Source organism: Tauraco erythrolophus, chromosome 14, assembly GCF_009769465.1.
Source record: "Tauraco erythrolophus isolate bTauEry1 chromosome 14, bTauEry1.pri, whole genome shotgun sequence".
NCBI lineage: Eukaryota > Metazoa > Chordata > Aves > Musophagiformes > Musophagidae > Tauraco > Tauraco erythrolophus.
In genome coordinates, this window is record NC_141478.1 from 919,380 (window position 1) to 943,236 (window position 23,857).

General features: G+C 59.1%; 1 protein-coding gene across 1 annotated transcript in view; it reads right to left on the reverse strand.

Moving 5' to 3' along the window:
• Positions 1-7,381: 7,381 nt before the first annotated feature.
• The window catches only part of ADAMTS7 (ADAM metallopeptidase with thrombospondin type 1 motif 7), a 45,353-nt gene continuing 28,877 nt past the window's right edge, over positions 7,382-23,857 (reverse strand). The window contains exons 19-24 of the mRNA XM_086620150.1: positions 20,187-21,977; positions 18,334-18,486; positions 17,527-17,700; positions 16,847-16,993; positions 16,461-16,620; positions 7,382-7,554 (exon numbers count right to left, since the gene is read on the reverse strand). Of these exons, the coding sequence (XP_086476276.1) occupies positions 7,382-7,554; positions 16,461-16,620; positions 16,847-16,993; positions 17,527-17,700; positions 18,334-18,486; positions 20,187-21,977 (2,598 nt within the window). The remainder of the gene's footprint in view (positions 7,555-16,460; positions 16,621-16,846; positions 16,994-17,526; positions 17,701-18,333; positions 18,487-20,186; positions 21,978-23,857) is intronic.

Genomic DNA, 23,857 nt, shown 5'->3' on the forward strand with positions numbered 1-23,857 from the left:
CCCCTTGTCCTATCACAACAGGCCCTCCTGAACAGCCTCTCCCCATCTTTCTTGTAGGCCCCCTTGAGGTACTGGAAGACCGCTATAAGGTCACCCTGGAGCCTCCTCTTCTCCAGGCTGAACAGCCCCAACTCTTTCAGCCTGTCCTCATAGGAAAGGCTGAAAGATGATCACAAGATACAATTTTCTAGAAATACTGTATAGCTGGAGTTGAACCAGGCCAGCACACGGAGCTGTGGCAAAACATCATTTCAAGGATATAACATCGTTTTTGGGAACAGCTTTGCTGTATGCCCGCGGGCTTTCACCGCTCGCTGGCACAGACCTGCGTTTCTGAAGGTGCACGTGTTTCAGGCAGCTGCCTGGAGGTACCAGGGACAGGCTGGTGTGTGCAAGGTGTGTGAGCAAGACCTCCTGGTGCTGGCAGAAGATGAAGCAGTGAGTTATTCTATCCAAGGCCTTAGGAAACATTTGCTTAAGTAATGAATTTGCAATGGGCCAAAAGCAAGAAAATCCCATCTAGGGAGAAGCGGAGAGGACGCGGGCAGGGGTTGTCCTGGTGCCTATCAGACCTGGAAAGACTTTATCAAAGTCCTAACCCTGGGTCAGAAAAGTAATTCAGGAAAAACAAAGTTGTTTTTTAACTTAAAGCCAGAATTAAGGCACCTCCTTCCACTTCTGTCTCTCCCGGGAGAGATAACCACCCTGCAGAGGGGGTGTTCCACTGCCCAGGCAGCTTGGCCGACATTCTGAAACCCGAGGGAAGGAACAAGCGTGGATCGCTGTGTCGGGCCCGCGGGGCTCACCTCCTGCATCACAACCCTACTCTTTTGAAGAGGTTACTATAGGCAGATAAACACCCTACAGGGCTGCAGTAAATGAACCCGCGAGCGTGAGCTGGCATTATCTGTCAGCTGTTTTCCTGGAACTTGCTTTTTTGGCTTTCCAGCGAGGGAGTTGGTATTTTCTTTTCAGACCGAAGATATCTGCTGGGAGCAAAGAGGCTTTGTGAAATACTGTGACCATGAGATATGGAGCTCCTCTGCTCAGATGAGCCTCAGGTTGCACCACTGAAAGGTTATCGTGACTGGGGGGGGTTCAGCTGTTCTTCTGAGATGTCTCCTTAAAACCCCAAACCCCTAGAGACAGCTTCTATCCTAGACTTGAGTTTTTAAAAATAAATATAGAAAACAAACTCCTTCGTGAAACAAAATGAAGTTCATTGTTCTCTGCTGAAATAGCCTGATTCTGCCTTTTACGTCATCTCTGTCCAGCCTCAGGGAGAGCCAGGTGGCACAGACTGAGTTAAGTTGGAGTTAAGTTGGAGCAAATGGGCCTTCTGCAAAACACTCCAAGGGCGGCGTTCCATCTCAGACAAAACTTGGTGGACAGGGAATAGGATGCTTTGAAGACCATGAGAGGACTTTCCATGTTCCTGCATCGCTCTGCACTGGAGCACCCGACCTGACCTCAAAAGCAGGTCTCTGAAAACAGGAATATTCCCAGTTCCTCAGGGAACCGGTTACTGGGGGGACTGGGAGGTGGCTCCCCAGGGCTGGGCTCCAGCAGCACAGGAGGCAGCTCCAGAGCCGCTGCGCTTTTCAGCAATTCCCTATGAAATTGGGGTTGGGAGCTTTGTCCATCCCAGTTGCTGTTGCCCTGCGGAGCGGGGAGGGCAGAGGCTTCGCCGCGCTCCCACCAGAGCCGCCGGGTTCGGGCTCACCGTGGCGGTGAAGCCGTACTGCGTGGTGGCAGGGAAACAGCCAGTGAGCAGGGCACAGGGATGGGTCAAGGAGAGTTGCATCGGGTCATATTGGGCAGGATTTTAGGTGCCTGAGGACCGTACAGTGTTTCTCCAGCCCTGGGGAGACAGGCACGTGGCACCTGTCCTCACTTGCCATCATCAAATAATAAAATTGCCCCTTCATATTATTAATATTTTGCATTTCCAGTAAGGAGAAACAACTGCAGAGGGCACCAGCAAGCCACAGAGTGATGTTGCAACCAGTAACCGCTGTCTGCTGGGTGAGGAGCATCCCTTCCCCATGCTCCTGCTGCTCCTCTGCACCAGCTCCTGGCTCGCCAGCCGGGCTGGCACCAGGCTAGTGTCTCGTGTGGCTGGCGAGCCAGGAGTGGATACATCTAAAATCCAGAAGCTGAGTGCAACCTCTTAGGAAATTGTTGGAAAGGCAATTTCTAGTCATTGTGAAGCTTTATTTGCCTCATTTAAGTTTCTATATTTGGGTTGTGTTGGCTTTTATCTTTTTAGACTTTTCCCATTACTCAGAATTTCATCTTCCCCTTCCCCTCCGCTCTGCCCTCCTTCAGGAGCTGCTGAACCGCTCGCGTTTGGGTTTTCAAAGCAGCAGAGAAGGCGGCTGCCCTGGGATGGACACCGAGCCCGGAGGCCCCTGCGGACGGGTGGTCCCAGATCCTCCTCGGGCACTTACGGAGCCCCGGAGCTCAGGACCCCCTGTGGTACCTGCACCCGAGATTTGCTTATCCCACGGGAACCATTTTAAGACAGAACTTCACACTTTTGGGCCAAAAAATGTAGTGACAGGACACGGGGCAATGGCTTTAAACTGAAAGAGGGGAGATTTTGATGGGATTTAAGGAAGAAATTCTTCCCTCTGAGGGTGGTGAGGCACTGGCACAGGTTGCCCAGAGAAGCTGTGGCTGCCCCATCCCTGGAAGTGTTCAAGGCCAGGTTGGATGAGGCTTTGGGCAACCTGGTGTAGTGGAAGGTGTCCCTGCCCATGGCAGGGGGGTTGGAACTGGATGGTCTTCGAGGTCCCTTCCAACCCAAACTATCCTGTGATTCTATGGAAGAGCTGCGGCTGCTGGGGGAGCAGGGTCCCTCCTGTCTCTCCCTTCCAAAGTCCCTGGGGATGAAGCCATTTGAATAGGAAGGGACAGTCATTTTCCAACTCCAGCACAGCTGAACAAAAGATTTGGCTCAGGGAAAAAGTGCATTTAGAGTCTTTTCCCAGTCCAGCAGTACGAGGGGGAGCGAATGTGGAGAGGCGAGAGGCGTTCATGTGCAAGGGCCAAAGAGGGAGGTGTGGGACAGCTGTCAACTATCTGCCTTCTCTTGCTGGTTGAGCCACTTAATTTACTTGAAAATGCTGTTCAACATAAACATAAATTCTATGTCTGTCTTTTATCAAACGAAAGGAATTATTCTTACCGACAAACCACAGTCTATGCCATGCACCCCAAAAAAAGTCTTCAGCAATACAAAATTTTAAGAACAACTAATTTGAAAGAGGAGCCACAGCTCAGGTACCGGTTGCTGCTGTAATTAAGGTTGCCCAGATTTGTACAAATGTGCATTCCTGCCTTAAACACCAGCCCACAGCTCCTGCTAACCCAGTGCAGACGTCCAGCCGGCGCTGGAAGGCGACCAGGCTGCAAGAACAAAATTCCCTGTAGCTTCTGACAGTTTGGAGGAGAAACCAAACATTTTTCAAACGGGCCAAGTAAAACCCAGCGGCCAAAGGTTGGAGGGACTCTGCCCCCCCCCCCACTGCGACCGCTCACAATGAGTGGGCATCCCCCCCCCGTACCCTGTGCCAAACGAAGCGTGCGGGTTCTGCAGCACCAGCCTTCAATGGGGTCTTTCCGAAGTAATGAACCAAAAGTATCTTGGAGTGACACAGGGAATGACCCCGGTCACCGCGCAGCCCGGCGCGCGAACGAAAACACGATTTAGGGTCTTCTCCGCCTGCGCGGCTCGCAGGCAGGGCGCCGGCTCGGGGGGAGGGCTCTGCCGCGGCCCCCGGTCAAACGCACGCGTCTTCTTGGCGGGACCGGTGTGTCGCCGCGGTGGAGGGCTTCCGTCTGCTCTGCCGGGGTCTGGCTGACGGACAGTGGCCACAGCGGCCGGGGAGCTCGGGGAGCTCTGTGCTGGGGTCTGACGTATTCATAGAATCACGGACTGGTTTGGGTTGGGAGGGACCTCGAAGACCATCCAGTTCCAACCCCCCTGCCATGGGCAGGGACACCCTCCACTACACCAGGTTGCCCAAAGCCTCATCCAACCTGGCCTTGGACACTGCCAGGGATGGGGCAGCCACAGCTTCTCTGGGCAACCTGTGCCAGTGCCTCACCACCCTCAGAGGGAAGAATTTCTTCCTTAGATCCCATCGAAATCTCCCCTCTTTCAGTTCAAAGCCATTGCCCCCTGTCCTGTCACTCCACGCCCTTGTCCAAAGCCCCTCTCCAGCTTTCTTGTAGCCCCTTTAGGCACTGGAAGGTGCTGGAAGGTCTCCCTGGAGCCTTCTGTTCTCCAGGCTGAACAGCCCCAACTCTCCCAGCCTGTCTCCATGGCAGAGGTGTTCTTGCTTTTCTCTTTCATATCTGCCCTAATCAACCCAGCAAAAAGGATAAACTCGCCTTCCCGGCAAACCATCCTTCGACACCCCAGGGAAAAGCATCTTCCTATTTCAAACATCTTTTGATTCCCAGTTGCCTTCCTGCTTCCCTCCCCACGCTACTGCAGCAGTTGTTTCTAAAGTAACAACCTTCTTGTGTCTTTAAAAGAAGAGAAAAAGGCATTTCTAGTTCATGCCTTGGTTCCGAGGAGCAAGTGAACACACGGATCCTGGGAAAGCTGAGCAAGCAAATACCGGCTCTGCTCCCGGGGGGAGCGCGGGGCTCCGCACACACGTGCTCCCGCGTCCCCGCGGCTTAACGCCGATCGTGCCGTCAGGCACGGCAGAGCTCGCGACGCGGGAGCCGGGAGTCAGAGCGGCACCGGCTCCGGCTTCGGAGTTTTTCCTTTCCAGCACAGGCCACTTTCACGCTGTTCCTGTCCCAGTGAAAGCAAACATTGCAGGTATTTAAGCAAAAATCAGACGAAACGCCCTTCCAGGAGAGATTCCCACACTGCAATCCAAACTTCTCCAGCCACAGCGCCCACCTCATCCTGGGAGCTGTGGGGTCAGGGGCTGGCCACGCTTCTGGTTTACACGAATTCCTGCTGCTCCCGGTCCCAGCGCTTGGGAACGGGCTCTGCTCAGCCCTTCCCAGAAGGACGCCCCGGCGCCGCCGCCGTGTTGTGACAGCTGAAAGTCACCGCAGCGCCGGGGCGCCCGCCTCTGCTCTGCGAACCCCGCGCCTTCGGATGTGTCGGGGTTGGATCTTCTCGGAACAGAGAGTTTTCCGGGCTGGGACAGAAAGGTTCTCCCGGCTGCTGCGGTTCCCTGTGCCGCAGAGACAGTGGGGGCTGCAGGGACACGAAGGTGCCGGTGGGCACCGTGCTCCGGCCGTGCACCGGCAGCCGTGGCTGGGCTGGCGGGGGATGCTCAGGGACCAGCTCCGCTCCAGGTGCATGAAATGTGGCCGGCTAACACGAAAACCCACTTGCCACACGGCACGCGGGGCACGGAGCTCTCGCAGAAGCTCAGCGCCTTTGATTTAGGGGTTGTTTCATCAGCGTGTTCCCAAAGGTTTGTGTTTGGCCAGGCTGGAGCATTTAGGAAACAGCAGGGGCCGTTATGGTCTTCCCCTCCGCCGCGGTCGCTTCTCCGGTGATCCCACCTTTGCGCGGATGGTGCCATGGGTTTGGCTCGTTCTCACGGGGAGGGGTTATCTCGTGCTCTCCTCCCGGCCACGGATGTGACCCTGCACAGGGACAGTGCCACAGGAGAGGCTCAGGTTAGCACTGGAATGAACGGATTGCAAACCTGGAGTAGGCACCGGCACAACCCGGGGGCTGACGCCTTCCGAAACGCGAGTTGCCGGCTGCCGGCATTCACCCCACCGACCCAGCTCACATGGAACCACACAGATCCCAGCTGCAAACGGCAGCCCTAAACCATCCCCTGATGCAAACCGATTGCCAGTACCTAAACCATCTCCACTTCACTGCGTTTTCGGTGAAAAATCCCTGGAAAACCCCCAAGGGGAAGAGAAAATATGAAACCTTTCCATTTCCTTCAGTAACTGTTTAATTTAACACACTCGTGAGCTATAGCCGTTAACCCCAGCACGTTTAGAGGGCATCCCTCAGCAAAACCTGGGAGCGTGACGAAAGCACGGGACGGATGGTGCCGGAGAAGGAAAACAGGACTGAACGCAGGCTCTTGAGCCGTAAAAATTGACACCACGTCGGAAAGGAATAAAACACAAATAGTGAAATCACGGCTTGTGGTTTACAGACAAATTACACGCAGGAACTTCCCCTTCTGGGACCGAACATTGCTCCCGACAGCACAGGTCCTCCTCCGGGGACCAACCTAACGGCAAATCCTCCCTACGACAGGGAGGGATTAACACACAACACCCCCGGACGCGTAACGGCTGTGCCGGCCGAGTGCCGCTCCTCGTACAATATCGGATATTCTAGTTAAAAGAATCAACTAACCTTAACAGAGGTGAGTCTATATGAGCAGAAAAAAAAGGATTTTTAGCTTGTGAGAACACAGAAGAACATCTCAACCAACCGTTACGCTGCTACGCCGTAACCGCCTACGGAACCCAGGCGGGGAAGTACTTTGCTGCTCCGGAGGGCGGACGCGGGGACGCAGCTGCAGCGCTCCTGCTCCTCCACGAACACGTGCAAGGGGATCCGACCCCAAAACCAACGTGTCATTTCTCTCGTGGCTCGGTGGCCCTGACCACCCCCTCGGCCCCAGAGTGACACCGGCAATGGCTTTGGCACGCGACGGCGGGGGGCGAGGAGGGGACGGAGCCTTCGCACGCACCGCCAGCCCGGGGCTCGGGGGGGGTAACTGAGGCTGATACTTCATCCCTCCGCCCTGTCTCCCTTTCTTAAATTACAGCTATTTAGCTTCAGTGGGTAAACGTTTTAATGAAAATTACAGAAACGGGTTGTCAGCTTCAAGACCCCTTAGGGAAAAAAACCCAAACTAATCCAAGCGGTCGGCTGTGCTGCTGGAATGCTGGATGCTCACTTCGTGTGTATAAAAATAACAATAAAAGTCAAGAGTTTCGTGCTGGCCTGCCAACACCATCAAGAGGCTGAAAACGTCAAATGATAGCACCATGAGCACTTCTGAGAGGTCTCCCCCGAATTACTGCTGCTTTCGGTTTCCCTTCCCCAAATGTTTCCCCACTGGTCACCCGGCGGCAGCGCGACCCGACAGAGGGTCCCGGCTGCCCTGGGACCAGCTGGACCTGCCCACCCAGCCCACGCCAGACCTCATTTTTCAGACGGATGGTTTGAGCACCGTTCTAGTGTAGCACAAATAAATCGAGCCTTCCCCGTGTTTCGCAAGAGCACCGAGCAGCTCACGGGCGGCACCGGCCGGCGCTGCCGCGGGTCGAGGCAGAACCGCAAGTCCCAGCTGTGACCCAGCTCCCCGCTCCGCCGCCACCACCGTCCTGGTGCTTCTGGCCCTCGGGGATGGTCCCATCACCTCCTGGAGGCCCGCTCGTCCCCGCGGTCCCGGCCGGGCGCCGCGTGGTGGCCGTGCTGGCGGCAGCTTCGGCAGCACTGGAGATGGACCGTTGGGAGGTGGCACCTTCCCAGGAGCCGCAGGGTCTGGCAGAAGCCGAAGGTCAAGCGGTCGCGCTCGCAGACGAAGCCTGGAGGGGAGGCGAGAGGACAAGGTCAGCATCACTGCCGGTGCCGCCGGCGCGGTGATCGGGTGTTTCATGTGGAAAATGGCACCCAGTTGGCAGAGATACACACAGAGCAGCAAACGCAGAGCCCACCCTCCCCTGGGCACCCTCGCTGTGTCTAATTGCCAGCAGAAGGAACACCTCTGCTGCTGCCTGCGGTCCCACAGCACCTTCCCGGGGGAGTGAAACCCTCTGGGGGAGCGGGGCTGAGCCCGGGGCTCGCTCCGGGGTAGGAGGGTCCGTGCTGGAGGCTGGGAGAGGCGACAAACCTCCCCATGCCCAGACCCTGCCCGCTGTGTCAGCAGAAGGTGGCAGAAAGGCGATAACGCCGTTTTCTTTGCATTGTCTTTAGATTATTTTAGGAACCCGCATCATCCGCTTCGCTTCCTGCAGGTGTCTTGTGAACCTCAAAACAACACGGCCGCTGCTTCAAGGATGGGATTTGTTTTGGGAACTGCTCCTCTGGCACCAGCACCGGCCCCGCTGCGGGGGCAGCGCCCGGGCCAGCTGCAGCAGCGGCCACGGTGGCTGCAGGACGCAGCCCGGCCGCCCCGGCTGAGTCACTCGCGGGCTGAGCAAACTGTTTGCAGAAACCGTTTCCTCTCTGCAAACAGTCTGGGAATCACAAATCCCTCTCCGGGGCCGGGAGCGCCACGTCGGGGCGTTTGGTCCAGCGCTCGGGTTGGCGGCGGGGGGAGACACGAGCGCTGCCCCACAGAGACCCTGTGCCCGGGGTGCGGTAGGGCAGAACGTCCCACCACCCTGAAACACCCTCGTGCCCGCCACCGCGTGCAAACCAGGGTGCTGTGGGTGCCGCCGGACGTGGCAAAGAGGGGGCACCTCTCCCCTGCACCATCCGCAGAGGGTCCAGCAGCTCCCAGCTCCGTCACCAGTCCGACCAGTCTCAACCAGGTTGCGGCTCAGCTTACTCCCAGCAGCAGGGACCCCTCACCAAACGCACGTTGTCTATCCACATATAATTGGTTTGCTTTAATTTTTAATCTCCTTTTCCACCTTATGCCACAAGATCAGCTCTGTCTAATTTCACCTCCCGTAGAAATGATTAAAAAACCGACAGCTCTTCTCTGAAAAGGTCGATGCTCCGGGGTGGACACGCGGGGCTGGCACCCCCTGGTCCCCCGGCACCCCCTGCACCCTCTGCCCGGGACCGCGCTGAGCAGACACAGAAATGGGGAAAGAAAACAGGCTTTTTTCTTCCCCAGGACGCTTTTCTGCCAGGGAAACAGCGGGACGGAGCCGGGGGAGCTCTCGCTGACCATCGCCCCTCGCTGTCTCCCCTCTGCAAACAAAAGGCTTTGCTCAGGGAAAGGCTGCTGGCCCCATTCCCACCGGGACGAGCCGACCCGCAGCGCTTAACGCGAAGGACGCAGCAGATGCAGAACAGTGACTTTTTCCCCAGTTTGGGATTTCGATCACAGCCCTCACCCCCCAGCCCAGCAGTAAGGAGGTCGCTACACTGGTCTAAAATTAATGTTCTATTTCAGCAGAGGTATTTCCTCTCTTCCTCTCGAGCAGCAGCTATTTCTGCCCAGCAATAGTGTCTCTGTGCCCTGGAGAAAGCGTCTAACACAGAAGCTGCTGTCCGCCAGGCGCTGCCGGCTCCAGTGGCCACCACCGGATCGGGACCAAGAGCCAGATCCCAGCCCTGCATCACAGCCCCGGGCTGGGGTCTGGTCCAACAACGTGGATTTTTCCTGCTGGTTGAGTGGAGTGGAGGAGAAATCGCTGTGGAGCCCGGAGAGGGCTGGGCTGGAGAACCTCCTCCTGTCCCAGTGGTGGGTACTGGGGTGCACCAGCTGAGCTGCACTTTAACACGCACCGGTGCCAGCTCCGGGTGAGCACACCGGGCTCTGCCATCCCTCCCCTCGGGCAGGATTTGGTAACCATTAACTGCTGGATAACCCCCCCTGGCTGACCTGTGCTTCCCGCGGGGTTTATGAACTCGTGGTGGTGTTGGCTTTGGAAGCGGTATTGAGTAGGAGAGACGGGGAACGCAGCGACGGCTCCCGGCTGGCACGGAGCGGGGCTGGCGTGTGCCGGGACGCTCCTTATTCACCGCCGTGCACCGAGCAAGTGTCGCAGGAGTGAAAACTCCACGGCCTTCGGAACTCCGTTACAAATACCGGATGGGAACGGCACCGGTGTTTCGGAGGGTCAGTCCCGGGGCGATGCTCCCGGGGGGATGCCATGCCAAGACAGACCCCCGCCAAGCGCCTCGGTGTTTTTAGCCCGTGGCCACTGAGCCTTGCTGGGCTCGTTCCTGCCCACGAGCCTTCTGCTTTTGGCAGCAGCCTTCCTAGAAAGCTATTCATGGATCGCAACCAAGTTGCCTCCCGCCTTCCCTTGACAGAGCTGCAAAGGCCGCGCTGCTGGAGCCTCTCACTGGGAAGCAGCTTTCCAGGACCAGAGGTGATGGTTTAGCTCTTTCCTGATCCCTTCCCAACAGAAATTCCCGTACCTGCACTGCCCAGAGCCACACACAGCCATAAATAAGCCCGTCGGTCACCCGCCAGGAGTTACTTCTCTTTGTTGACCACGTTATCTGCAAAGGGATGAGCCGACTGCGGAATGAAATCTGGGATGGGCTTAGCAGAGGGTGGAGAAGAGCCCCCACCCTTGGCTGGAGCCATCGCTGCAACTGCTCCGCCGACCCGCTCCGAGACCCCGCAGCAGGACCCCGGCTTCCCAAAGCGTTTTTGTTGGGCGCCCGTCATCTTCCCAGATCGGGCCGTGCTTCGGGCTGGTGCCGCGTCTCAGCGTGGCTGCTGCGGGGTCACGCTCGGGTCTGAAAATCTTGGCTGAGCTCATGATTCCTCCCCGGAATTTGGTCTTGGGCAAGGGAAGCTGTAATAAGCACTTAATTTGTCAGCTCTTCAGAGAGGGTCCCTCCAGAACTGACCCGATTTTCATTTAATCCTTTTACTGTTATTTTTTTCCATTAACGATTTTTTTTTTTTAATATAATCCTAACACTTCATTTGAGCACACGCTCCAGGGTTCAAGTATATGCCGTACTTTAGTGGAAAGGAAGGGCTTAGAGCAGGGCTTTTAAAATCCAGGCTAAGTCAGCACATTAGAAACTGAAAACCCCCACTTTTTCTCGGTTGTTTTTTCAAGTTGGCGCGGAAGTCGCTTTAAATTTCGTTTAAGCTTCTGCCATACAGACCTAAGCGTTTACTTTTATGCTCGGGAAAAATAAACTTCCTGGAACAGGTTTTGTAAAAACAAGGAAAAGTTGAGCTTAGAGCTGAGCAAGCAAAAACCAGAGAATTAAGCTGCTGACCTCTGCCCTTGGGGACGCTCTCGGAGCCGGTGCCGGATTGCACAAGTATTATCCCAGGCTCCCGCGCCGCGGTGCGCTCCCCTGGGAACCAGCAGTGCCGCCGGCAGCGCGTCCCACCGCGGGCAGCGCTCCAGCCACGGCGGCTGGTCACCGCGCGTGCCACGGGTGCTCTGCTGCCAACTCTGCCTGCACGGGCAGGCACGGGCACGGCTGCAGCTTGGAAAACTGGGAGAAATACACAAAACCACACCATTTTGCAGGTGCCAACCCTGCTGCTCCTGGCACCCCTTGCTCTGCACCATCACGGAGTGCCCGTCGACACCCCTGAGCACCCGGCCCGGGGGTTACAGACCAGGTGGAACGCTGGTGCTCTCTAAGAGGTCAAGAAGGATTATCCCCTTTTTTAGAGTCCCTGGATCCCGCAGGGAGAAATCCTGATTTCCGAAGAGCCGCGGCAAAGCCAGGACCCTCCCCGCGCTCAGCGTCGTGTTCCCCTCCCTTCTCTGAGCGCAGGGAGGGGAGCAGCCCGCTCTGCCGAGCGGAACCCTGGACGCGACTCCGGCTTCATCCCCAAAATCCAGAACCGTGTCCAGAGCTCCCCACAGCCGACCCTGCCCGGAGCAAGGGGCTGGCACAGGCACCCGAGCGCATCAGCACAGCCTGCGCCCGTCTCGCCCGCGCCGGACGCTCACGGCGCTCGGCACAGCGCGACTGCTGCGGCTGAGCGCGGTTGCTCCTCCGGCCACAGGTGAAGCGCCGTTTCTCCATTTTTGTCCTCGCTTTCCCCATTTTTAGCATTTCAAGGCTAAGGCCAATATCTGCTGAAGGTCTTTCTTCTGCATGGAAAAACACATCTTTGATGCATTCTAGAGAGTTTCCCAAAAAGTTAAGTCAGGGTTAAGATCTAGTTGTTGGGATTAGGCTCTGCCTCCTCCCTGCCAGGCTGTTACGGGAGGTCTTGGCAAGACGCTCCCGGCAGAGGAGCCCGGATTGCAGCTACTGGGTCCTGTGGGTGCCCGCACAGGGTGCCCTGTGCACACCCAGAAGACAAGCAGACTCTATTACTCTCCTAATCACTTCCACTGGCTGCTGAGGTCCATTGTGATTTACACTTTCTAAAACTTAAATCTATTCGGCAGTTCCCAAGAAGGAGGGAGGAGAAGTGTCTCCTGTGGCACTTCCAGATTCCTGGCCACCGCCACAGAATCATCTCCCAGTGCTGGAGGAGAAGCGTCTCCCACCGCCACCGGCCAAACCAAGGGCATTTACAGGAAACCCTCCTGCTCTGGTCAGGGCGAGGGACCGTGCCCTTCCTGCTCCATCAGCCTGACAGCTCTTATGGTTTTCTCTCCCTCGCCCAGGTTTTCACGGGAACTGTGCCATGCCATGCCGTGCCGTGCCGTGCCGTGCTGACCCACCGTGCGGGCATGGCGTGGATCAGCATCTGGGCACGTTCCAGGGCTCTGCGCAGCACTGTCACTGCTCGGCCCCGGCATGTGCACCCACCCGCTCGGCAAGAAGGGCCGACATGGGGACGCCGGAGCTGCCTCTGCCAGCCCATGCCACCCAAAGCCCGTTCCTCCCTAAGGCTAAAATGTGCAATATTCCTTTCTCCTACATTTAATAAAAATGGGGAAGCCTTTCCCAAGCACCCATTTTTCACTGACAGCTGTTAATTAGCAGTAAATAAAGGGCACTTAACAACTCGCTCAGCAGCACCTCCCTGTCTTGCCCCTTGGATACAGACTTACACGCTCAAATGACAGGGAAAATTGGAATTTGCTGCCTTTATGTCTAGAACACATCCCTTGCGGACAAATTCAGCCACACGCAGCACCGCGAATAATTTCATTTCCCTACTCAGAGCAAGAAGGAATGTAACATTTAATTGCCAATTAATCTCGAGGCAACCAGAAATACGGCCAGACGCTGGGTAACGAGCCCGCAGCGCCGCAAGCGGCAGCTGGAGAAGCGGGTGCCGGGCGTCTGGGATCTGCCCCGGCACGTCCCGGGTGCAGGGTGGGGGTCACCCTTGGGTCCCCCCCGAGCCATCGCCGCTCTCACAGCCCCACCAAACACAGTCCCCTGTGCCAGCTGCTCCTGGGACACATGGCTGAACTGGGTCCATCCCGCTCCATCCCTCCCCGCTGGCTGGAAACCTTTATCCCATTCCCACAGGAACTGCTTCGGTGTTTTAAGACTGTTTGACCTGCTGGATAAACTGGTGCCGGTTTCTCCGAGCTCTCACGTGGGACCTGCTGCTCTGCTCCTTTCCAAGGTGGCCGTAAACCAAAGGGTAAAGCTTAAACACAGAAATAAACATGTCAGGAGGGTTTGTTTTTTTTCCCCAGCTTTCTGAGTTACAAGAAACGATCCAGTAAGACGAGAGGCTGATGTGGGTGTGAGCCTGCTGGGGCTCGGAGCGAGGCATGGGTGGAAAGCAGAGGACAACAGGCTTTCCCAAGCCAGAGGCTGCTCCCACCTTCCCAAGGTCCAGCAGATCCACTCTCGCTGCCATTGCCCTGGCCGTGCTGGCAGGAGCAGCACCATGTCCTCCTCGCCCCCTGGCAGGAGCAGCACCACGTCCTCCTCGCCCCCCGGACACCAGCAGGGAGCCGTGGGGCACTCCCAGCTGCTGCTAGCGTGGGCGAGAGCAAGGGCTCTCAGCCCCTCTGCAGATCCTCCTGCGCTGGAGTCGAATTTGTTTGAGTCCCTCGTCCCAGCACGGAGTGAGCTCAATGTGTCCAGCCTGGCCGGGGCATCGCCCGGTGGCACCCGGGTGCCTGACGGGCTCCGATGCTCCCCGGGAGCCATCTAAGGACACAGCCAACCTGATCTTCTCCGCTCACAGCTGGATGCAGCTGTAAAGCGACAGGCACATTCAAAAATAACCTCTGTGTAATCTCTAATTAATTTATAACCTGGCAACCCAACAGGATTCTGCTTCTAATTAATTCCGACCTCCTTTAATTAAAGAGAGCTGATTGCTGGTGAGATGTTCGTTCCTGCTTAATCTGTTCCGTCTCTGTTAAAAATTCATCTGATAATGGGTTTCCATCTAAACTCTACTGGGGTTACTGGCATCTCTACTGGGGTTACTGGCATCTCTACTGGGGTTACTGGCATCTCTGTGTCTGGTGAGAACACGACAGCTCACAAAGACAAACGCTCCTCATGCCACCATGGCCAGAGGCTCCTCAGGCTTCCGACAGAAACCCACGATGGCTCCAGCCGGCACTCCTCTGGTGCAGCCAGGATCCTTTAAAGCGCAGGAAAGGCCTGGAGTTCCCATTCCTGCCTTTTCTGGGAGCCTCTGCCTGTGGATTTACACATCTGTGATTTCCTGCCATGTGAAAGTCTTGCTCCTCCTGACGGTTTGGCAGGAAATGTTTGTATTTCCAAGAGGCGTTTCCTGCCCTGGGCTACAGCCAGAGCCTTTATGTCACTTTGGATCCCGGATTTTACCATTTCTTTGTGCGCTTCCGACACAGCTAAGCGGTGATTCTGGTACAGCCCTGGCTCCGCCGCGCGGCCCCGCGGCTCTCATCGCCGACCACGGCACGGCAATCTGCCCTCGGCAAAACCAGCCGGAACCACGCATCGTTTCTTGAGCGAGCCTGACTAATTATTTCCTAAATCTTGAACTGCCCAGCAGACTTGCAAACGCAGGGGGGTCGTGCGGCCGCTGAAAAGGAGGGATTTAATGGCTCGAGGCATCCCAACGGCCGGCGGCCACAGCCTCCAAACCCCAGTGAACCAAAGCCAACGCCTCTGCCCTCTCCAGAATAGCTTTTAGGAGAAACTCAGCTGAACGCAGGACAAATACAGAGAGCTGAAAGGATGAGAAGGGGGGTCCCAGGCTGCAGGGCACCCCCCGGGGCTCCTGCACCGCAGCCACCGGCCACCCACTGCCCTCTGCCCGCCCTGTGCCCGCTCAGCCCTCTCTTTGCTCAGTAAACCTCCCGAGGGTCTAACGTTTCTTTCTGGGCAGACAAAAAGCTCATTTTTTTGTCCAGACACATTAAAAAGATAAGGCTGATGAATGATTAACGTGCTAATATCAATGACATCTAATCCCCACGTTCTATTGCTTCACCTTTTGAGTGCTGTTAACCCTTACAGCCCACAGAGCTCTGGCTCCTGGGATCTGCCTGGTGCCACGGGACGTGTCTCTCCGAGCGAAGGGGAGCAGAGAAGCCAACTGAGCACCAGCTGCACGCCGAGCGCCGCGGCTGCAGCCAGAGCAAGTGAACACGGCCGAGCGGCCGTCTGCAGGGCTCTGGTGAAAACAAGACCGACCTGCTGGAGCATCTTCCTGGACTGGAAGCTGCTGGAGCACTGCCCTTTTACCCGACCTTCTCGTGGTGAGCCCCAGCTTGTTTCACAAGTTCAGCGTTCTGGGACCCTGTCACTAAACGGCTTTCTGGTGGTCAGAGAGCTTCGGTGCTTGACGTTTCCTTCTGGCTCCCTTCTTCCGAATTCTGTGTTGCTCCTGAAGCGGGTCCCTTCACCGCCCTGGCACCGGTGGGCCCTTTGCTGGGTGATGCTGCTGCCTCCGACACGCACGACCCAGTAAAAACCACGCTCGGCCCCTCGAGAGCTGAATGCCCCGGACACTTACAGACGGTTACAACATCCCTGCTCCGTTATCGACGAGCCAAGCTGGCCTCACACAAGTCCTGTATCAAACACCCCTCCAGCTCCCCACGGATACAGTGCTTTTTAGCAAGCTGGTGGGTTTTTCCTTCCTCCCCCATCCCTCCCCTTGCTGCAGCTGGCACCAGCTCCCCGTTCGGCAGCGCCGTGAGCACTGTGTGCCCATCGCCCTACCCCGTGCCCCAACCCCCGGCTCGCCCCTGGCACCCAGCCCGTCCCACCCTGGTGGCTGCTGCGCCGGCGCCGGCAGCACGGCCCTTCCCGGGGTCCCTTCCCGTGAGCAGGACGGCGTCGCGCCGCCGGCCAGCTGGGAGAGCGCGGGGCACGACCTGCCCTGCGAAAATTAACGGAGTGTGGCTCAGCTATGAGCACGGCCAGTTACTGCTGGCGGCCACCTCCAGGTTATCCGGGGGGACCGCGAAGTGAAAAGTGGGGAGAGGAAAAACAGACTGAGTCTAAACTTGGCTCGAAAAAACACCTGCAGGTACCGGCCCCACAAACGGGCCGTGCTCTTACACGGCCTTTACTTCGTTCCACGGCACGGCTTTGCAGAGACGGCGCGGAGCACCCAGCGCGCCCACCCACCGCCTGCCAACACGGCGCCGTTCCAGCCTGCCCAGCACGCAGCGTGCCAGGAAACACCGCGCCACACCGCGGCACGCTGCCGGGCACCCCGCGCCGGAGCTCTACCCGGGATGGTGGAGAAGTGACCCCAACCACAGCAGAGGACGGTGACGGAGGACGATGCATCGCTCCGCTGTAACGCTCCGAGAGCGAGCGAGACTGGTTTCCACACCAGTCTCCATGATTATCGCAGCGTTTATGCCAGCAGCGGGCACAGGCTCTGGGGGAGCACAGCCACACTACAGAGAGCCGTTGGGCTCTGGGGCCGGGAAGGACAGTCGCTTACCCGGCTCGGAGCTCTCGCAGTCCTGCGGGTTGCACTTCTGGGTGCTCTCGGGCCAGGGCTCGTGGTCGCAGAGGCTGCTGTCCTCCTCGGCCAGCCCCGTCTTGGTGTTGATGCACTTGACCTGGCGCCGCCGGACGCCCTCGCCGCAGGGCACTGTGCACTGCGGGAGCGGGGCAGCCCCGTCAGCCCCAGCGGGGGGACCCATCCCTGTGCCACATGGACCCACCCCCCACCACCGCGCTGTGCCCGCAGCACTAGACCCTGGGGGGTTTGTGTTGCAGTAGCCCCCAGTTTGGTTTTGAGGGTCGAGTTTTACCCCCGTTCCGTGCATTCCAAGCGGAAGCCCCGCAGAGAGGGGTGGTGCACTCCCGCCCGTGCCCGCTCACCTCGCCCCAGGACCCCACCACCCAGGTGGTGCAGGGGTGTGTGTTGCAGGGTCGGGTGGTGTTGGGCCGTAGCGTCTCCTCGCAGCGGTCCAGCTCCGGGCACGTCACCAGCCGCTCCTGCTCGCCGCCGCCGCACGGCTCCGAGCACTGCCGAGACACAAGGCGTCAGGAGGAGGAAGCCCGACACGCTCCGTGCATTGGTGTCTTAAGGAAACACGCTGCAAAACCACCCTATAAACACATAAGCCCCCGCAAAAACCTGCTCCCCAGGAGCAGCGCTCGCCTTGCAGCCACCCCTGCTATTAGCAGGTGGTTTCCCTCCGGGTGCTCGGAACCGGCCGGCAGATTCCCAGCAGCCAGAGGATCCAGCAGACCCACTGCAAGTATCTGCTTCAGTTTTGCAGGCATGGGAAGAGGCAGGCTGAGCCCGCCGCGAGCCTGCGGCAGTGACCGGGGGGCTGCGGCGGAGCAGGTCGCTGCAGGCAGCTCAGCCCCCCCGGCCCCATGCTCGCCCCGCTATCGGGCGTTCCCTTGCCCGAACGCCCAGCGTCGGCTGAACGTGCTGCCGGGGTGGGAGAGGAAAGAAAACGGCAGGGGTGCCACACGCTGGCACAGGCAGGAGCAAAGCCCCGCTGCGACCCCGGGGGGCTGAGCGCAGCCCCCTCCCCGGCAGCCCCTACCTCTCTCCAGGAGGACGTGTACCAGTCCAGGCACGGGGCGCTCCGGCAGGGCAGCCGTGCCGGCGGTTTGTAGAGGACAGCCTGGCAGTGGAAGGGCCGCAGCAGCCTCTGGTCTCTGGTGTCGATGCAATGCACGTCCCGAACCTTCGTCCCCCCGCCGCAGCTCCGGGAGCACTGGGAAACGACAGGAGCCAGGGTGGGGAAGGGTGGCAGGGGCTGGGGCAGTGGGAATCGCTGCGGCAAAGGGAGGTGAGCCCAGAGACACGCTCTGCCTGGGCTGGGCTGGGCTGACGCTCACCCTCCCTTCACCTCTTTGGTCCAAGCCCGAGAGCAGCGGGTGCAGCTCTGAACCTGTCACCACCACCCCCCTGAAAGCAGCTGGTTCCAGTTGTAACAGCAACAACGTCTTTCCTTCCAACTGACGATGTCCCGTCCCACAGCCGAGCCCCGGTGCCCCCCCGGAGCGAGGAGGGTCGCTCCCCACCACCCAACCTGCTGGGTTCACCCAACCCAACCGCAAACACCCCCCGCTAGTGCGAACTGGCAAGAACGTCTTCCGGAAGCTTTCGACCCACTCGTCGCTGAGCTTTTGCAAATTCCCGGCTTCTTAACCAGCCCAAGAGCAGGAACAATTAAAAGGTTATTATGGGATGAAGCAGCTTAAACCCCACGGCACGTGCAAAGCTTCACCCTCCGCCTTTGCGAGCCGCGGGGCAAAAGCACATCCCGGGAGCAGGTCCTGCTCCAGCCCCAGGGCACGTGCCCCTTCGCTGCGGGTATTCCGGACCCCCCTGCCCACCCGCTTACCTTACTCCAGTTCCCCACGCGCCACGAGGAGCACGGCCTCAGGGAACACCTCCGAGCGGGGACGGGTTTGCTGGCGGCGGCGCAGCCGTCGTCGCTGCCGCTGCTGCAGCGCACGCTCCTCCAGATCGCGCCCACGCCGCAGGTGGCCGAGCACTGCAACACACGGACAGGCTCCCGCGTCCGCCCTCGCCCACCGCCTGGCACGGCTGCCCCTCGTGCCCCTGATGCCCCGTGGCTGGCTCTGGCCAAGGACAGAGCCCCGTGGCCCAGCAGGAAGGTCCCTGGGTGCTCAGCTCATGGGCACAGGGAGGGGAGCCGGTAAAACTGGGGCGTGCGGAGGCAGGGCTGCAGGATAACGCGGAGAGAGGAGCTTTCCTGGACGCTGTGCCCAGCACGGGACTCAGCCCCATAGCCAGAGGCTCCTCTCTGACCAGCCCCACATCGGGCAGCCCTCAGTTTGCGGGAAAAAGGAGGAAAACTCTCCTCCATCACCCATCTCAGTTGTTTCTGGTCTGGCTGGGGCTCTCCTTTCTCTCCCTGCTCAGCCTTTGGCTTCCAGGAGGAATTTTTGGGGAAAAAAAAATAAAAATCACCTTCGATACAGAACAAGGGCTTGAGATTAGACTGTGGATGGGAGGGTTAACCATAAAAGATGCTGATGTGAAGAACAAATCGAAATGGTTCTGGGATATTTTCTTCTCATTTTGGGGGTGCAAGCTCCTCACGCCCTGCATTGTCAGTGGAGAAGCTCAGGGTGAGAAAGGAAGCAGGGGGGTGGAGGACCTTTGAGGTCCCTTCCAACCCAAACCGTTCCATGATTCTATCCTCTTGTTGGCAGCTGAAGCCTCACACCTCTGGATCAGAGGCACGATCAGACCTTGTCCTGCAGGCTGGGGAAACTGAGTTTATTTCGAGGTCACCAAAGCAGGTCACTTTTTTTTCTTTTTAAGCATGAGCCACTTGGCCTTGGGAGGGCACGTGATTGCGTGCCTGGTTTTGGGGGGTGCTCCTTTCAAGCGTGGAACGGGAGAAAGGCTGAGGGATTGTCAGTGCAGCAGAAACCAACTGCTCCTCAGCTTGTAATACTGAGTGACTTCGCCTGAGCGGGCGCTAAGCCAGCCCAGCTGGCAGCCCAGCTTGGTGCCCTCCACCCAGGAAAGCTACGGGCACTGAGCTCTTTTTAGGTGTTCCTTGCTGTAAGAGAGATTTGAGTCCCAGCTCTGAGCTTTCTGAACCTCAACAAACCACCAGCAGGGCCGTGGGAGGACAGTGCTGATCGCTGCCCATCCGCGTGCCCCGCACAGCCCCTTCCCTGTGCCAACCCTGTGCCAACTCGCCCCTCGCTGTGCCGTACGCTGACGCCGAAATTTCTGTCGTTTCACGGCACGTTTTAAGACACTCTCCCTGTACAACGGCAGGAGTTTGCTCCCGTGCCAGGGGGTCTCCCCCGGTGCCCAGCCCTGGCAGGGGCTCTGTGCTTGGCTGCTCCTTGGGAGCGGGCAGGGATCCAGGTGGGGAGCGCGTGTCCCTGCCCGCCTACTGCCACCAGCGCCCGCTGCCCGGGCACCCTCCCTGCAGCGCCGGGGAACGCCGCACACGGGCGAACCGGCCCCTCCGGAGCAGGGAGGTGTGCCAGGGCAGCAAATGGGCTGCCTGGAGATGTGCCGGGACGGGCCAAGCCGGGCACCGCAGAGTGAGAGGAGCTGCTGCAGTGGCTGGTGCCCCAGGGAGCGGGACAGGACGGAGCGGGGCAGGACGGAGCGGGAACAATGCCCCTGAGCCCAGCCAGGAGATGGACACGTCTCTCCCTCCGTACCAGCCGCGTCACGCTTTCAACGGCACTCGACACGTACCTCGCTCCAGTTCCCGACCTCCCAGCTGGGCATCGCTGTAGCTGCCACGGTGCTTGGTGGAGGAAGTAAAACCTCCTCCTCCTCCCTCTCTTCCTTCTCCCAGAACGGCAGCGGGGCGGGGGTGGGCTGGGATAACCCGTGCCCCCCATCACTGAAAGCAAACACCCCCGGGGTTGGCGAGTGCTCCCCCGGAGCGGTGCTGCCAAGCGGGACCCTGCGGGAGGGCGGCTGTGCATGGGGCGATGCCGTCTCCGGGTGGTGGGACACCCCCGCAGTCCACCACGCCAGGGGGGACTCGGAGGGTGATGCTCCCACCAGGAGCGTGGGAGGGCTGTGAGCTGGGGCCGCGGGCACAGCCAGCGCTGGGGCATCTTGCTGGGTGAGGCCGCCGGAGGTGAGCGGGGCGATTGGCACGGGCACAGTGGGGGACGAGGACCCTGCTGCCAGGAAGGCTGTCGTGGCCACCGAGGGGGCCACGGGCAGTGGGGGGGGGGTGCGGAGCTCCGGCTGGTGCCCCGCCTGCCCCGCGGGGCTGGGACTCGCAGTGGGATGGGTGCTGCCAGCGCTCCTTCCCATCTCCCACGCTGTGCCCTGCGGGGTGGGCAAGGAAAGTCCTGCCCTCTCCATCCCGCCGGTTTGCTTGTTGGCCGCCGGTGCTGCAGCTGTGCCCGTCGGCCCCTCCGGCATTTCTGCCCACCCTTCCTGCTCCCTGGTCTTGGGGGCAGCACCATTCTCATCACCAGAGGGGACACGATCCGTTTCCCTTGCATCTTCACGGCCTCTCCCCGCAGAGCTGGCCTCGCCGTGCTCCTCGCTGCCGGTGCTCCCTGGCACCGCTGTGCCCGCACGCCCCTCACCGTGGCTCCCCGGCTCTGCCAGGCTGTCGGCCATGCCTGCGCCAGCACTGCCCCTGCCAGCGGGTGGTGGTGGGGAGGGCCGGGCCGGGTAGGGAGCCAGGCTGCCGGCCGGAGCATCCTGCCCAGGACCCGTCCCCGTTGGCACAGCTCCCCCGGGTCCATCTGGAGGCGGGTGGTCGTGGCCGTTTGCAGAGTCGTGACTCGTGGTGCTCGGGGTGGGCAGGTGGTCCTCGGAGTGGGGCACAAGCGTTGTGTTCTCCTCCTCACCCACGAAGTCGGGGATGGCAAATTTGGGAGCGGTTGTTGCCGTGTCCTTGGGAACGACGCTCCAGAGGTCATTCGTGGTGGATCCCCCAGGCTCCGTCCCTCCTTCACCGTGCACAGGAGCAGAAGTGTTTGCTTGGCTGGTGCCCAGGTGGTCCTCGCTTCCTCCTCCTCCTCCTCCCGGCCTGGTGGTGTGCAGGACATCAGTGGGCATCTCACGGGACCCCTCCACGTCGTTGGGGCTCAGCTCTGGCTTATGCCCCTCACCTGTGGGCTCCTTCTCCGTGAAGGGGTAGTAGGACAGGTCCTCGTGGAAGTTGATAAAATTGTAATCGTAGTAAAAGTCATCAACAAAGACATTTCCCTTCCTGGCTGAGAAGTCTTCCTCAGTGATGATATTGATGTCATTGGACTCTGGAACGTTTGGAATTAAGGGGCTAAATTTAGCAATGTGGTTGCTGGGGATGTAATGGATTTCATTAAATATCTCTCTGCTGGAGGACCCACTGCCAGACCAGTCAGTGGTGGGGCCGTCCAACCTCTCCTGGCACTCGGGCATGGAGCAGACGGTTTCCGAGCCGGGTCTCTCCGCGGGGTCACAAGCGGCTCCGGTGCTGTTGCTGCAGTAAACGAGGCGACTCCGTGTCCCGTTCCCACACGTGGCAGAGCACTGGGAAAGGAACAGAGATGTGACCATCAGGGCGCAGCAGGTGGAGCGGGGAAGGGGCGGCAGTGGTGCCGTGGCAGTGCCCGTGCCCTGCGCCAGCGCTCCCCTCTGGTGTGGGTGCTCGACCGCCCCACATGCCGCAAGGCTTTGGGCACAGGGCAAAGGGGCTCCATGTTGCGCTGCCACGCTCCCACCGCCCACCCGGGTCCCAGGACGTCTCCTGTGCCTGGCCCACCTGTGGCACAGGGTGCCGTGTACCAGGGGCAGGAGGAGGGGGTACCGGTCACACCGGTAAGCACTGTGACTACTGGCCAAATCCACCTCTGGGGCCGCATCCCCATTTGAGACCGTCCCAGCGCAGGGTTGGCATCGCAGGGCACTTTGCTCAGGGTGAGCCCTGACCTGTGCTCCAGCCAGAAACAGTTTTCCCAGGAGATGGACATTGCGAAGGGCATTGGGTGAGATGATCTAATAGGTCTTTCCTGTGACCTATCACCATGAATTCATCTCTTCTTCTAGAAGAGAACGTTTTGAAGCAGGGGATAATAAGATGGGTGTTGCCCTTGCAGGGAAAAAGCAAAGGTCAATGAGCAGCTTTGTTGCAGACACCCCCTGCTCCACCATAATGGTCTCTTTGAGACTCTGCAGCATGAAAGAAGGAAAGGAGGAAGCTGGAAAGCAGGACAGCAACGTCTTCTGCTGCCTGAGGAAACCACAGCGCTGCTAACGTCAGATGTGGCTGCACAAGCCATGGGCTGCTGCAGTTCGTGGTGGCAGATGCACAGAGCATTGGTCACCTACATCGAAGCGCCTTACGTGACCCGGCCCAGAAGGACAACCCGTCAACAAGGCAAACAAACCCAGCGGAGGGGATTCCTGCTGAAATCGTGGATGTGGATGAAAACGGATGGGCCGAGGTGAGGGTTTGGTGCACAGCAGAAACTAAGAATTTAGGGTGGATGTGCAGAGCCGCTGGGCTGGGCTGGCTGGGAGGTGTGCTCCTCACACCAGAGATACTCCTGTATTTTGGGCCTTCCTTGTCTTTGCCCAGCCCTCGTGAGGACCAGGTGCCTGGTTGGGACCTACCCTGCTCCCCACGCTGCTCCTGGTGGGCTCCCGGGTGGGTGCCCACCCTGTGGGATGTCTCCCCTCAAGCAAGGGCTGGATGCTGACTCAGCAGCCAGAGCCCCCATGCCAACCGACCATGGCGTTTCCAGCTCCGTGTCTCCTGGGCAGTGCCAGGCAGGAGCAGAAATGCCCCTGAGGACCGTGCCTGGCAGGAGGGACAGTCCATAACACCGCGTGGCCACCGACAGGCATTTCCACCCGCCCCACTGTGCTGCTGGAATAAAACATTACGGCATATTAACATCTGCAGGAGGGGGTAAGCGAGCTGCTTCTCCCTACCGGGATGGCCAAGGCAGCCAAGAGAGCTCAATGCCCACAGGGTGCACCTCCAGCTAAAATTTCTCAGCAAATGCCTTCAGCTCCATCCAGCAGACAAATTCCAGGTACCGCCGCTCTTGCAGGGAAATGGAAGGGGCTTATCTGCCACGGCTCGGGTATCAGGAAAGCCTCCAGGACACGGATAAGGAACGAGGGCTCTTAGGAGCCTCATGGAGGAACACCCAGAGCTTGCAGGAGGCTCCGGCACGGAGCGTGTGGCAGCAGGAGGCACTGCAGCAGGTGGCACGGTGGGAATTGCTCCTGCCAGGAGGCAGATCCTGCCATGTGCAGACCCTCAGGTCCCACCAGACAACAAATAGCTCCCGAGCACACCCGTAACTTCTCTGGGAAGCCCACGGAGCTGGACACAACTGCTTTAGGGTCCTCCTGAAGGCACTGAGCGCCAGCGTTCAAGCACTCTGCTGGGCTGCCCAAGC